At 48.0% G+C, this 15,450-nt stretch overlaps 1 protein-coding gene across 4 annotated transcripts in view; it reads right to left on the bottom strand.

Moving 5' to 3' along the window:
* FHDC1 (FH2 domain containing 1) overlaps window positions 1-14,843 on the bottom strand; it is a 38,281-nt gene extending 23,438 nt beyond the window's left edge. The window contains exons 1-2 of one of the 4 annotated variants that reach the window (XM_044767095.2): window positions 14,472-14,843; window positions 6,865-7,484 (exon numbers count right to left, since the gene is read on the bottom strand). In XM_044767095.2, the coding sequence (XP_044623030.2) occupies window positions 6,865-7,353 (489 nt within the window). In that variant the 5' untranslated portion in view covers window positions 7,354-7,484; window positions 14,472-14,843. Of the gene's footprint in view, window positions 1-567; window positions 789-6,864; window positions 7,485-12,687; window positions 13,085-14,223; window positions 14,357-14,471 lie in introns of those variants that run through there. The other 3 variants (XM_044767093.2, XM_044767091.2, XM_044767097.2) reach the window with 3 other exon arrangements.
* Between the last annotated feature and the right edge of the window lie 607 nt (window positions 14,844-15,450).

Here is a 15,450-nt window from a genome sequence, read left to right as displayed (position 1 = left end):
AGAATGAAAACATATCAAAATACAACACTAATTTATAAGAGAATAATTCCCAATATGTAAATCTGATGATTAATTGATATACCTCACATAGTTTTACGAATATTAAAATATTATCATCTTCCCAAATTTTCTGCAATGACATTCTATTTCCTTAGCTGTAATAATTTTATATCTATTTTAATATTATATAATTTTTAATAGATTATATATATTTAAAGTTTTTCATTTAAGCTGTTTCCTTTTACAGTAATATAGCCCACATTTAAAAGCCCCGATTTGGAAATAGACGTCTTAGCATAGCAAGAATCATATGAGATTTGAACTAAGGAAGTAAAAAATAACTGAAGACATTGCAGAGCGAGTCCCAACCCTGATTTAGGGATATAAACAGATCAACACTGTTATTTCCAGAAACATAATAAAATTCTTCATTTTTTTCTAAAGGAAAAATTTCTTTTCATTGAAAAAGAATATATATGTCCAACAGCCCTTTTAGGAGGAGGTAAGAAAGCATCCTACATTTTATTTACTCATAATTTAAGAAGGAAAACTCGTGCTGTAACTCACCAGGTCTAAGACATATTTTTTTTGCATGTTAACATCTCTGGAATCAGGACGTCTTACAACGCATGGCTCATCTTTGATGTAATCAAATATGGCGGCCATCCTAATGTACCATCAAAACCCAGATTTGCGGTACAATAGGTTTAAGCTGTTCAAGATTAATAATTTGGAAGGTTTTATCAGACTGGAAATTATATAGAACACTTTTTTGGTGGGGAGGGGAGATGTTTTTAAAAACCAAAGCCATTTCTTTGGAAGTAAATATCTAGGCTGTGTGGAGGAAAGACAATCTTAAAACTGCTGTAATTTTTTCCATTTGTTTTTTGGTAAAGGGAGACTAGCTAAAATAGGAATGTTGTTATAATGCTCTTCCTTTCCAAATGTATGTGATTCACTGTGAACAAAAGAGAATCAGGTTTCAGATTAAATTCCTGATGTCTGGGCCTGCTTCTAAGCATATAAGCAGCAGCAAGACTGTTAAGCAAAGTTAATGGCACTTCCTGGCTATAAGGTTAAATTTTTACAAGAGTATAGTTGCCTTCTTTTGGAAGACTAATCTTAAACAATCACATTATTTACTACCCTGGGGGTTTATTTCATGTTAACACAATCACCTGACAGCCATAAAATAAACTCCCAAACTAAAAGGGCAGGCTCCTTATTGGGATCCTCCCCAGGGATCGCAGTTCAAGTTCAGTGTGAAGGGAGGGGAGAGGAGTGGGGAAAGAAAGGCTGAGAATAAAACCTCTCCAACTTAACACCCCTTAACAAGGAAAGCTCACACCAAAAGAAGAATCCAAATTTATTAAGACAGAAAACCATGTGTTCATTATAATTCATAAATTAGAAAGCCACAAGTAAGAAGATGCATATTGACAGAGCTGCATCCACATCTGAAGACCTTTCTCTGCGCCTACTTCTCCACCCATTCTCTCCATTCTAGGGAGAAGAAAAGACTTCTTTTATATTTCTCTCATTAAATTACCACCTCCTGCTGTATTGAACCCTTGATGGCAGCACCCTCCCCGCACCCCAAGCCCTACCCTCGTCCTCTTCCCCTCCATCCCCTGGGACTCTCGGTACCCTTGGCCCAGATCCATAGCTGTAGTTGTGTGAAAAGTGATGGAGAAATTACTCTTATTTGTACTTGACAGATAATGAAACGGAGCCTTAGAGATGTCATTTTATAACTTCCCCAAAGCAATACTTGAACTGCAGTGCTAGCCCGGGTCTCTCTGACTCCCCTCCTCTCTTAGTTCCTGTGAGTTTTAATATCGCCAAGGATATGGGCATATAGAGAAGTGGCAAATGTTCCATCATCAGCCTGGTATTCACATTGGGATATTTCTCCAGGAATAGCGGCAGATCTGTAGAAGGCCATCCATAGGGTCTGGCCAAGTCCCCTGGGGACCCCAGAGATGTAAGTGTGGGGTGATGGATAGAAATTGTGTTCTCACCTGCGAAGATGGCTCCAGGAGCAGAAGCCCTGGGCCTCCAGGGGCAGCCCTTCATGCTCAACACAGGGGCAGCCACGGCCTGGAGCAGCGGTTGTCTCCACAGCTTGAAGCAAGGCTTCAGAAACTGGTCACTAGTTTAAGAGAAGTCAGCAATATTCCTAAGGAAAAACCTGGGCTGGCCGTGACTGAGCACCTCAAAGGGAAAACAAAGCCCAGCACCTCATCCAACAACAGGAACACGAAACAACTGGTACCACGGCGGGCACCATCCCACTGTCCCCGGGCATCCTCAGATTTGCCTAGCGTTGCAGCAGCCTCATTCTCACAGGTTATCATGCTTGATTCTTCTGGGGCAGTGTTAGAAAGCGTCTGTTCAAGTCCTTTCGAGAGGGTTATCACTACACATGTAAATTCGCTCATCTTACTGACCGAGTGCTTTGCCATCTCAAAAGCTGGGCAATTCAGAAACAGATACGTGTTGGACTGGGCAGTGTTTCAAAATCACTCAAAGCAGTGAACACCGTACATAGGACCCCGAGAGAGGCCCTGGCTGTGCAGGCTGAGACAAACCGCCCCAAGAACAGGGAGGAACCGACCTGGCCCCCCCCATCTCCACCGGTTCCAGTCAATCTGTATCTACTTTCCTGGACACCACAGGACATAGGGCAGGACCCTACTGAAGTCAGGGCCTGCAACAGCCGTACAGTCAGGGTGCTGGAGCTCATGAGCTTTCTTTCCCCTTAAAGGCCCACCGAAGAGTTCAACCATCCCCGGCAAACAGGGCAGCTAAAATGGAAGGTAATGTGCTCAACTCGTCCCATCCTGAGGATGGCAAACTAAGATGTGAGGGAAACCTGGCTATAATAACAGGCTCCCCACTGACTGCCAGGGTGGCCAGGTTGCTCTGAGGCCCTCTGAGGCACTGAGACAGCAGTACTATGTACTCAGTAAAGGGGGTCAATGGCTATACCACATTTCTTGTTAAAACCTCCAGATAAGCTCTCCTAGTTTTTCTACTACAATTCTTGTGCTTTCACCCAGTATCAATCCACTACAAAATCTGCCTCCCATATTCTTTAAAGGAAGAAGAAATTTTTTAGTTGTGGTAAAATACATATAACATTTCCTTCTGAACTGGGTTTGTTTGTTTGTTTGGTTTTTTGGTGAGGAAGATTGGCCCTGGGCTAACATCTGTGCCAATCTCCCTCTATTTTATATGTGGGACACTGCCATAGCATGGCTTGATGAGCAGTGTGTAGGTGTGTGCCCAGAATTTGAACCCACGAAGCAGAGCATGCAAACCTAACCACTATGCCACTGAATCAGCCCCAGTTCTTAACTTTTTTTAAAGGTAGAGTTCAGTGGCATTAAGTACATTCACACTATTGTGCAACCATCACCACCATTCATCCACAGAACTCTTCATCTTGCAAAACTGAAGCTCTATACTCATTTAACAACAACTCCCCACTTCTCCCTCCCCCCAAGTCCCTAGGAAGCACCATTCCACTTTTTGTGTCTACAAATTTGACTACTGTGGGTACCTCATAAAGTGCAATCATACAGTATTTGTCCTTTTGTGACTGGTTTATTTCACTAGGTGTAATGTCCTCAGGAGGAAGGAGAAAATTTTTTTTTTTTTTTTTTTAAAGATTTTTTTATTTTTTCCTTTTTCTCCCCAAAGCCCCCTGGTACATAGTTGTGTATTCTTCGTTGTGGGTTCCTCTAGTTGTGGCATGTGGGACGCTGCCTCAGCGTGGTCTGACGAGCAGTGCCATGTCCGCGCCCAGGATTCGAACCGACGAAACACTGGGCCGCCTGCAGCGGAGCGCGCGAACTTAACCACTCAGCCACGGGGCCAGCCCCAGGAAGGAGAAAATTTTAAACCACTTTTGTTTCAATATTTCAAAGGGGGCTTCCTCACCTATTTAAGTAACACTAAGTAGTGCTTATTTCAATACTATATCAAATTCTGAAAAGCAAAATTTTTAAAACCTTCCTGTATCCTCCAAAATGGACTTAGATTTTAGTTTTTAATGGTTTTTCATTTTCTTTTTTATTTTTGGTTGGCTATCAATTGGGAAATGTTCCTCTCTCTGTTTTAGGGAAAAAATGAAAACCCAGTTGAAGCTTTTTTTTTTTCTTTCAAATATATTTCAAATATTCTACCTAGTTCTAGATTTCTGGATGGAGCATGTCACAGAATTCTAGAACCTACAGGGATCATAACAAAAATTGAGGAAGCATGACTGACACCTGAATTACAGTGTGAGAGAATAAAGCATTTCTTCTCACAAATTTAGAAAAACCAATCTTCCTTCCATCCTTCCTCTCTTCCTCTCTCCCCCTTACTCTTTTTTTCTAGTAAGTGATTTTAGTTATTTCTTATATGGTTAATTAATTAATATTAATTGTAATATCACTACAGACATCATAGTGAACAACCTCAAATGTTTCAACATTTGTGTTTTCTCTTTCTTTTCTTGATTTCAGTTTTACTGAGGCATAATTGACAAATACAATTGTGAGATATTTAAACTGTACATCATGGTGATTTTTTTTTATAAGATGGATGTTTCTTTATTTCTTTATTTTATTTATTTATTTATTTTGGAGGAAGATTAGCCCTGAGCTAACATCTGCTACCAATCCTCCTCATTTTGCTGAGGAAGACTGGCCTTGATTTAACACCTGTGCCCATCTTCCTCTATTTTATATGTGGGACGCCTGCCACAGCATGGCTTACCCAGTGGTGCCATGTCCACACCCGGGATCTGAACCGGCAAACCCCAGGCCACTGAAGTGGAATGTGTGCACTTAACGCTGTGCCACGGGGCCAGCCCCCATCATGGTGATTTGATATACACGCTCGGCTCGCACATGCGCTCATTCACTCCTTCCTTCAAAATTCTTGAAATTCAGTAAGCAGAGCTGGGAAACAATGGTGAGAAGTGACCTACTGTATAATAAGGAACCTCTGCTGGAAGCTGGGGCAAAGGCCAGGGTACTAAGGAAATGACTTCTGGCTCCTTCCAATATTGAAAGGATCTGCTGAGAAATAAAAGGACTTTGCACGAAGGAAAAAGCAGGGAAAAGCCCATATTCAGCACCGGAGGGGCACTAAGGGTTGTCCTGAAGAATTCTGCTCCAAGTTCTTCCACCGTTCACACTTAATTCTAATCCCAGCATTCTTCGCATTTTATAATAGACTGTGTGCTCTTTCAACAGGGGACGATCCCACCAGCTTCAAGGCCTCTAAGTGAATTTTTGGAGAGAAGTTAACATGCTCCTGAGCCAGACAGAGAAAAGAAGCCAATATTGTCAGCTCAAGAATTCAATAATGCAGAGATCTGCTACTTCATTCCAGAGCCCTGCTCACTCTCTTATCTAGTCAACTCCATCTCTGACCTATCTTCTCTGCTCCTTTTACAACAGATTAAAAAATGATGCATTTCTGTTGCCCTGTTTTTTGTTTTTTCATGAGGAAGACTGGCCCTGAGCTAACATCTGTTGCCAATCTTCCTCTTTTTACTTGAGGAAGATTGTCGCTGAGCTAACATCTGTGCCAATCTTCCTCTATTTTACATGTGGGACACCACCACAGCATGGCTTGATGAGTGGCACACAGGTCAGCACCCAGGAACCGAACCCACGAACCCAGGGCCACCAAAGAGGAGCACGAGAACCTAACCACTAGGCCACCAGGTGGGCCCCTTGTTGTCTTTATTTGGTTAGTTTTTATTAGCGGGCAGCATTCTTTCCTTTTCTTTTTTTTTATTCTTCTTCTCCCCGAGGTGCCCCAGTACATAGTTGTATATTCTAGTTGCAGGTCCCTCTAGTTCTGCTATGTGGGACACCACCTCAGCATGGTTTGATGAGCAGTGCTAGGTCTGTGCCCAAGATCCAAACTGGTGAACCCTGGGCCTCCAAAGCCGAGTGCACGAACTTAACCACTTGGCCATGGGGCTGGCCCCAAGCATTCTTTCCTTTTAATTCCTAGTTTCCTAATTATTTCTTCTAACAAGCAGAAGTTTCTTAATTTACTTTCATGTTTCCAGACAAAGAGTACTTACAAATGCAATTTTTGACTCCATTTCTATAACATATGGTGATCTGCAGCCCTGAGGCCATGCTTTCAGTTAACTTCTTATAATTTGCCAGCTGTATTTTTTCCCAAATAACACATTTAGTGTTAACTGGAAATACGCTTCCTAGAAAGTCTATCTGAAAATAGCTTTATGCTTTGGCTCTCTGGAAATCTCTGTTCCACAATGGCCACAATTCAATTCAGAGATCTGAGGAATGAAGGCCATCTCAAAACAATTGTGGAAGAAAATGTGGAGGGAAAACCATGGATAAAAGTCCTAAGGATGTATATTAGTTAATGACGTTATTTAACCAAAGGCATTTTGTCCCAGAAAGGTCCAGTTAGTCTCAGATAACTGGGTTCAGGAACTTGGCTTTCTGTTTCAATAGAGACTAATAATGCTGGACTTGAGCAGAACTGCCCCACTAGGGGAACGGCAGCAGATGTGCTAGAGACAGGGCAGTGCCGGGAGGCCAGAGAGCAGTGGCCCCCGATAGCATGTTCTCTGCATGAGGTCATAATCCACTGGGATGTCTGGGAGGATACAGCACACATGCTTCTTATACTTTTTAGCTACTCGGCTCCAGCTCATCATAGAAGGCCCTTTCTATCATTTCCAGAGCACGTTCGCTTGCATCATCTTATTTCTTAGTGATTCCAGCAAGTTCTGAAACATATGCGCACATACCACCCCCCCCCCCAAAACATAAAACAACACACTGTATGGAGGCTTATCCCTCCACATTCCATTCTTACCTCTTCTCTAGCATCCCTGGAGGACGAATTTACACTTCCTCCTCTCCTAGAAGGGGAAGACTTGGTGGTATCTTCTTGCTGCCCAAAGAGCTCTTCAATGGTCTTCGTATCAATTTGGTAGTGATGCTTCTGCCTGGCTGCCAAAGTCCAGATGTTGGTTTTGCCGCGAACTTGCTCCTCTGGAATGGTTTTCCAAAAAAAGCTTCTCATCCTCTTTTTCTTACCAAGGTGGCTGTAGCCATTCACGTGAGAAGTTGGGGGTAGGCCTGGAGGGGGCGGTGGAACCAGAGGCCCCCCAGGTAGTGGAGGTGGGGGGGGAGGAGGAGGAGAAGGAGGAAACCCTTCCCCTGAATAGGGACATGGCGGAGGTGGAGGGGGTGGCGGAGGAGGAGGGGGTGGTGGTGTTTGCCCGATCATGAATCCAGCTGCCATGGCGATATTCCCATTTTCTTTATCATTGACCAAGGAGACACAATTCATAACATGCATAGTACTGCTGCCTTCTAAGGAGATAACTTCTCGACCTTGAGAAAGCAGACGCAAACATCAAATTTGCATCATACGCTTGCCAGTCTGCCGCCAGAGAAAAAGGCACTTCTGTTGTGTGTCATCTTGCAAACCTACAAAGAAAAACCAACTTTAAAATCAGCACAGGAAAACATTTTAATACTACCTATTCCCTTCAGAGGCTAGCGCCAGTGCTCCAGAGTAGTTGGACATTAACATCAATGAGGGGCAACACATCCACAAGGGCATTAAAAGGAACTAATACTTTCCCAAATGTGAACCAACTTTTACTACCTGGAAATGCTCCCAAAGCATCAGCAGTAAATCCAACTTGGAACCTTCCATTAATCAATAGAACACATATTTGTTGAGAGCCTCCTATAGGTTCAGCCAGTATTGCTCACTTTATGAATGAACCACTGTGCCCTAACTGGCTCATTTTCTTTGGGCAATGGATACCCAACCCCTAGGGAAATTACCCAAATGGCTGACGCGTTAGGTGTTAGTGACCCTGCCTTTCTCGAGTATGGACACGTCCCCTACCAATCAGTGGGTCAAAAGGCACCTTCCACCATGCACGTAATAGGCAGGGCATTTGGAGATGATAAAATAACAGCCAAACTCATTCCCTTGGAGTCAGGGCCACCATATTCCTGCCCCACTTGGTGATACAGCTTCCCTGCAAACAGAGAAAAGAGCACTAGACACAAAGATTAAAGGTTCCAGCTCTAAATCAGGCTTTCCTGCTTACAGTTTTAGACAGGTCACTTCGCCTCACTAGACTTCAGTTTTCTCATTTGTAAAATTAGGAGGTTGGGTTACATTACATGACCTCCACCATTGCTTCTGATGCTGTCATTTTTTTTTCTCTCTCTCTCTTTTTTTTTTTTGACGAAGATTAGCCCTGAGCTCACATCTGCTACCATTCCTCCTCCTTTTGCTGAGGAAGACTGGCCCTGAGCTAACATCCATGCTCATCTTCCTCTACTTTATACGTGGGATGCCTACCACAGCATGGCTTTTGCCAAGCGGTGCCATGTCCGCACCCGGGATCCAAACCAGTGAACCCTGGGCTGCTGAGATGGGGAACGTGAGAACTTCACCGCTGCACCACGGGGCCGGCCCCCAATGCTATCATTTTTGATTCTAGTTAAGCCACTCTTAAGAAACCATCAGAACTTCTCAGCTGCCTCTTTGGCTTCTCCCATGACACAATTAGCAAAGAAGACACACACATAAGGACATGCTGCCCATATCAAACCTGCCACATATCTATCCCTTATCTGCACAGCCACTGACTTATTTTGATAGCCTGTACTTTTATCAGCCTTTAAATGTCTGTTTTTGGTTTTGGGTTGTTACGGGCCTGATGTGAAAACAGGGGTCAAACAATTACATTTATTCAGCTATGAGAACAGGCAAGTGGGGATGTGGAAGAAGGGACCCCATGGGGGTACGGAGTGAGCCCTCCAACCATGTGGGCATGTGAAAAGGGGACTGTTGCCTCCAGGTCATAAAGAGCTTTTCAGATCGGACTTCTGAGTATAATCATCTTTTACAGCATCACTGTCAAAGTTCACACTTACAAATACATTGGTCAAACAATACTGGATGACACAGGAGTAAACTGTCTGATCTCACTAATTCAGATATTACAAAATGTTTACACAGAACCATATACAAAAGCCAGGACTGCCTTGGAAACAAAAGTGGAGGCTCTAGGGGCCGTATTTCCACTTCGGTGGCCAGGGTTCACCGGTTCAGATCCCGGGCACAGACCTACACACCGCCCATCAAGTCATGCCGTGGCAGCATCCCACGTACAAAACAGAGAAAGATTGGCACAGACGTTAGCTCAGGGATAATCCTCCTCACCAAAAATAGACTGTTTTCCCTCAGATCCCAGTTCTGCTACTTCCTAGATGTACAACCTGAGGTGACGTGTCTTATCCAACCTACATTTCAGCATCCTCAACTATGATATAAGGATATGCCATTTCATTGGTTTGTATAAGAAAAAATGAGCTAACAAATGCACAGCCCTTACCAAGATGCCTGGTCCATAGCCAGCTATTATTAACAAGAACAACTGGTGTCATACATACATACGATTTCTCTTTATTTTCACAGGGATTATATTTGCATTAAAATATGTATTGGGTTTATGGATAAATGCTAAGTTACCTCATGGCTACCTGAAACATCTTTTAATATTTCCACTCTCTGCTTTCTAAGTTATTAGGTTTGTGAGATTTGTCCTTTTTCAATACTCGGTGATGGTATATTAAATTATCTCCACATTACAAGAACAAATGTTTTTATGACACATTTGAAAATTTAAGCTCAGAAAATTACATATGGGTAGAAAATAGCATTTCCAATTATTAAGTGGATAATCCATGTTTTACCATTTTTAAGTGTACATCAGTGGCATTAAGTACATTCACCGTGTTGTGCAGCCATCACCAGGGGGTAAATTTTAGAAAGTAAAACTGAAAATATTTATCCAAGCCAACTTACAGCTCACTTGAGATGCGACTGGCTTTTAAAGGGAGTTTTCATAATTCTCATTAGGACACAACTAGGCTGTTTTCACCACTGGCACCCCTAAAGCCAATGAGTCATTGTCAATTACAGTTTATAGTTATATTTGAACTCTTCTTTTTTCAAGACAGTACAGGTAATCTTGGCAGTTTATCCCGACATATTTTAAAATACTTCTGTACATAAAATACCTCATGTATAGAAGACTTGCTAATCCTCCAATTCACCTCCAATCCCAGATACGCTGACTGGGTCATAGATTATCCCTGCTAAGAATGGTGATAAGCTAAGTCTCCATCCTAGAAAGCAATAACTCATTCAGTGCTACATAAGTCTATGCACAGATGTGGCCTTAAACCTCACACAGCAAATGTAGAGATACTAATGAAGAAAGACAAAGACTACACAGGCGGAGGTTGTGCAACAGTACTATCTTCTAACACTAAAGCTCTGAAGGAAGCAAGCCTTTTTGAGTCTTGTGTGTTGCACAGAGGGAGCACCAGATAAAAGCTTGTCAAAGTAAAACACGACATGTGTTAGCTATGCATTGGCTTCATTCTAACCACTGCCCTATCTTAAAAGAATGTTATTTTAAAAAGTTAAAGGAATGAAAGAAAATTTACAACAAAGTTCCTGGTATGTTGTTTGGCTGATTTTTTCCCCAGGGTAACATACAAGGATCCTAGGCCCCCAACAGCTTCTAATGAATAAGTTCTCCAGCAATGATTAGCAAATGCTTTTACTACCGGCTTCAACAGGGCTTTGAGAAGGCTGCCCCCTTGGCGAAGATTTCCAGCGGCAGGAAAAAAGAGGGGGCAGACACACACATTCCAACCCTTTCCACAGTCTCACGAGATATTTAAAACAGAGGACACGCAAAAAACATTTGATTTATTATGGTCCTGTCCACAGCAAAGATGCAGATGCATACTGTCCAAGTACGCTAGGAGAACACAGGTAACGCAGCAGCCCTAAAGACACTGGCTGTTTCACACAGCTGGCAACCACCAGCGAGGACAATGGAATTAGCCTTGGCTCTGTCTGAAAAATGTCAAGAGTCCCATCAATCTCCCCAGGGCAGACAGAGACAGACTTGTATTTAACATCTCACCTACAGGTTGGGGATCTCAGCAGCAGGGAGGGTTGCTGCTAAGGCTGACAAATGCCCAGCCCTGAGTAAAAGGCAGAGCAGCCACGGTAAGGCTCTGAGGATGAGAACTGCTCTTCAAGTCCCCTGAGAGCTCATCAGGACCCATCGGGGGTGTGTCTGAGCAATGGAGCCCCGGGGGAGACCGCGACTCAGCTGAGAATCCTTTAACTATGTGAATTTTTAATAGGGGACGCTGCGAACACGTACTTAGCCTTTAGCTGATCATAGGTAAAAAGTCTTAGAATTAGAAAGTTCCTAAGGGTCTTCAAAGAAGCCCTCTGGCCCCTCCTAAACTCTTCTTGACTAAACAGCCGGCATTACTTTGCTTTTGGGGTCAGAAACATCGCTGGAGTAGCCACCTACCCGTGGCGGAGTGGTTAAGTTCCCGCGCTCCGCTTTGGCGGTCCAGGGCTTGGCGGGTTCGGATCCTGGACGGGGTCATGGCACCGCTCATCAGGCCATGCTGAGGGGGTGTCCCACATAGCACAACCAGAGGCACTCACAGTTAGGATATACAACTATGTACTGGGGGGCTTTGAGGAGAAAAAGAAAAAAAAAATCTGGAAGCTAAAACAAAAGAAAAGAAAAGAAACATCCCTGAAGCTCTATTCTCTTGAAGGGAGTGGGTGGGAGGGAAGAAAAGAGAAAGCATGTATGCTTCATTTCACAGAGTATTTAGGAAGAAAATATGTTCCTGAACGTCAGTGCAGAGCTCAGAGCTTTCCTGAAGGAGGGTTAGCGGGGCCTTGTTGCTCAGCTAGTCACTCACTCCTTAGGTCAACAATAATCAAAAGTACACGCCAAGGAAAACCTGCCAGAAAACCATTTCTCTTGACTCCTGACATGTGTCACAGACGAGGTGGGAGCCGGCAGGGCTGGCCCACACCCTTCTGACGACAAACGGGGGCAGAGCAAGCCGGGTTTGGAGAGAACAGACAGAGGAACACACAGCACTACTTTATCTGGGGGAGAAGAAAGGGCGGGGGAAATACAGGCAATTCTCAAATACGGAATCTTTGCTCTCACTTCACTAACTTACTGGGAAAAGGCTCCTCCTCCACCACGTATCTTTCAAAACCTCTCTTGATTATTAAACATGGAATGTCAATCACACAGTCGCAGCACAGCTGGCAACATCCCACTCCTCGCCGTGGCACTCTGTCTGGCCAGCCGAGAAAAAACCCAACCCCGTCTCCAGTCGGCGCGTTCAATGGCAGCACAACACTAACATTTCACAGATGGCCCCGAGCGCGATACCCTGAGAGCGGGGACGGAACGTTTCTGAATGCGCATTGTCAGTTTCTCTCAATGTCTCCAAACCAAGGAAAAAAGCAAACAAGCGCCAAAGGATGCTCTGGAGAGAGGGAGGGAAGAGCCCGCAACTCCTTCCAGGAAGACAACTGTGGGTCGGTAGAGGGGGTCACAGACGGCCGAACACTGGGGGCAGTTTCAGCGCAAACAGATGTTTGCAAACTGACTACTAGATCCGGGGACACCGGGGGCACAATTTCTTTCAAAAACTACTGGACACACAGTAGTTTCCTAGGTCTTTGCACCGACGAGCAGTCCACCGCGTCCTTCCGCCCCCAACCCCGCGCCCGCGTCCCGCCCCAGCCACTCACCGAAGCGCCACCGGCTCCGCGGCACAAAAGACTCGGAGCGCGCCGCGAGCCCCTGGCCAGCGACGGCCACACAGCCGCGTCCGTCTGATCCGCCGGGGAGCCCCGTTCAGAGTGTGGCGGCAGCAAGAGGGACGCAAGTGGGAGGTCCCCAAGTGGGAGGTCCCCGAAGGCGGGCGCGAGCCCCGGGCGGCGTCTTTATCTGGGCCGCGGCGGGAGGGGCGCGGGCGCGCGGCGGGGAGGGACGCCCACACGCTCCGCGCAGGCTCTGCGGCGGCCGCGCGGCGGGGCAGGGTCGCGTGCCGGGGCGAGGCCGCTGCCTGCCGTGCGGGGACAGCGGGGCCGACAGCGCCGACGCCGGGCAAGGCTGGACGCGCCAGGCGCCCGCACGTCCTGGAGCAGAAGCAACTGGAGCAGCAGGCGCACCGGTTCGCCCCTCCCGAGGCCCCTCCGGCCGGCGGGTCGGGGCGGGCCATGGTGTCACTCGGCCCCGCCCCCTTGCCCCGAGGGCTCTAGCTTTATACCCGCCCCCCCCACCCCCGGACGCGGATCCTGGGTGCCCGCCCCCTCCGCGAGGGCAGCTACACGAAGCTCCCAGAAGCTGGCGGGTGGCGGGGAGAAACACGGGTTGAGTAGGGAAGGTGTCTCTGTGCTTGGAGCGAAAGGCGGGGGGTCCTCCTGGTTCGCCGACACGGGCTCCACTCTCTCCTCGAACCTCCGCGGTGAACCTCCCCAGGTCCCGGTCACGGTCCCGGGCGCGAGGGAGAAAGCCACACGGCCGCACTGCGGCTCAGCCAAAGGGAGCCTGGAAGAGCCGGCGAGAAAATCAGAGAGGGGAGACTCCTGGCGTTTGGTCGGAGGATTAAACCGAGAGCCCGCTGGCCCCGAGCTGGGGGCAGTGCAGCCGGCTGGAGGTCACCTGCCAGCCCACCGCTTCCCCTGCGAACTTCCATGAGCGCAGGGCGCAACTTCTAACTTGAACTCTCACTACCAGACGAGTGTACCCAACAGAGAGCTGTCCTGTCCTCGGTCTGCATCACCCAGACGCAGCCCTCGCCCAGCCCGCACCCACTGTCAGGAGGGTCAAGTCGTGGCTCTCCGCTGGCCAGGGTTCTGGCGCGGCGCCCCCAGTCGCGCGCTCTTGGACAGGCGGGGATCCAGTAGGGGCGCAGTCTATCCAAAAGCCCTAGCAGCTAAAGCTAAGTCAGTTGACCCACGTCCAACCCGGAGGCGGCCCGCGAGCCCCGACCTAGCTTGCTCTCCGCACGCGGGTCCAGATCCGCGCGTGTTCGCCTCAAGGGATCGATCGCTGTCCTCTGCGTCCTGGGGAACGAAGCCACCAAAGTCCCCTGGGTCGGTGTGGAGGGAGCTCAAACCTCCCCAGCCTTCCCAGTAAGGCTCGAAGGCAGCCGATACCCGGCGCCGCAGCCCCGGGTCCAGGCTGATCTCCGCCCCGCCCCTCTGGAGCCGGGGAGTCTCCGGTTCCCGGTGCCCCCGGGCCGTGGGCGCCCCTGCCTCGGCCGCGCAGCTCACACTCACCGCAGCCGGCGCTCCTCGCTACGCGCCGCCCGCTGTCTCCCGGCGCTGCCGCCTTTTCCCCGGTCACTGCAGCCCGGCTGCCCGGACCGCGAGGGGGCAGGGCGGCGCGGGGCGGGGCGCAGCCGCGGCCTCAGGTAACAATGCTGCAGGCGAGGCTGCTCCCAGCGCCAGCCGCAAAGGACAGCACGCCCTTTCCTACTTGGCCCCTTCCACCCTCCGAGCTCCTACGTCGGCGCTGAGGCGCTCACCTTCACCTGCGCGGGGCCCCGGGGACCTGGAAGCCGCCACTGGGCACGCTGCTCCCCGCGCGCGAAGGCTGGCGCGGGGCCGGCTGGCCGGCCACCGAGGGAAGTAGGGGTGGCGGGGGACGGAGAGGTGCCGACTGCGAAGAGCCAGGTGTCCTCGTGGAACCAGCAAGGGGAGGCGCCAAGCTGGCTTCTGAACCGGCAAGTGCCTTCCACAAAGGAGCCTCTGCGGCAGCCTCCCCGGCACCCTCCCCTGCGCACACGCGCGCACACACACGTGCGCACACGCACACTCATGCACGCACACACAAACGCGCGCCAGGCCACCTCTGTCGCGCACTTGTTTCTCCCCGGAGCGCTAGGCAGCGCTTGAGTGAGCCGTCCTAGCCCGTGTAGCAGAATCCTAGCTGGGCAGAGCTTCCCAAAGGTCAGCTCCTCCCCGGGGCTTGCAGACCTGTAAGTTTGTTACTTTTTTTTTTTTTTTTTAAATCGTCTCAATGATGCTGGTAACAGGGAGCTTTCGGTTATATTTAAGCACAAAAAAAGAAAAGAAAAGCTCCACTCCAAGCCTGATCGCATGAACAGACGCTGTCTGGGAAAGGCTTCTCACAGGAGGAAACCGGGGAACATGTAATCGCATCTTTTTTCAAAGTGATTTGTGACGCCGCGCAGGGAGAAACGAGCAGTCGAAGAAAACCTCTCCCGGGCACACCGGCTGATCGGAAATCAGTTGCAGGATTGGGGAGGAGCCCTCTGCGGGGGTGAAGTCATCACTACCTTTGACACCGTGATCCCAGGTAACAGACCAGAGCTTTTCCAGCCTCTGGTGCCTGATGTCTTCCACCCCTCCACCCTGGTCCTCAGCGCCTGAGCTCCCAGAACAGAATTCCCAACGTCCATAAGGATTAAAAAAAAAAAGAAAGAAAGAAAAAGAGAGAAGCTGTTAGGGTGAAAACCAAAACAAACAAAAAAACAAACAAAA

This window comes from Equus asinus, chromosome 3, assembly GCF_041296235.1.
Source record: "Equus asinus isolate D_3611 breed Donkey chromosome 3, EquAss-T2T_v2, whole genome shotgun sequence".
Lineage (NCBI taxonomy): Eukaryota > Metazoa > Chordata > Mammalia > Perissodactyla > Equidae > Equus > Equus asinus.
The sequence above is the reverse complement of the archived record's forward strand: the minus strand, read 5'-3'. Positions and strand labels throughout refer to the sequence as shown.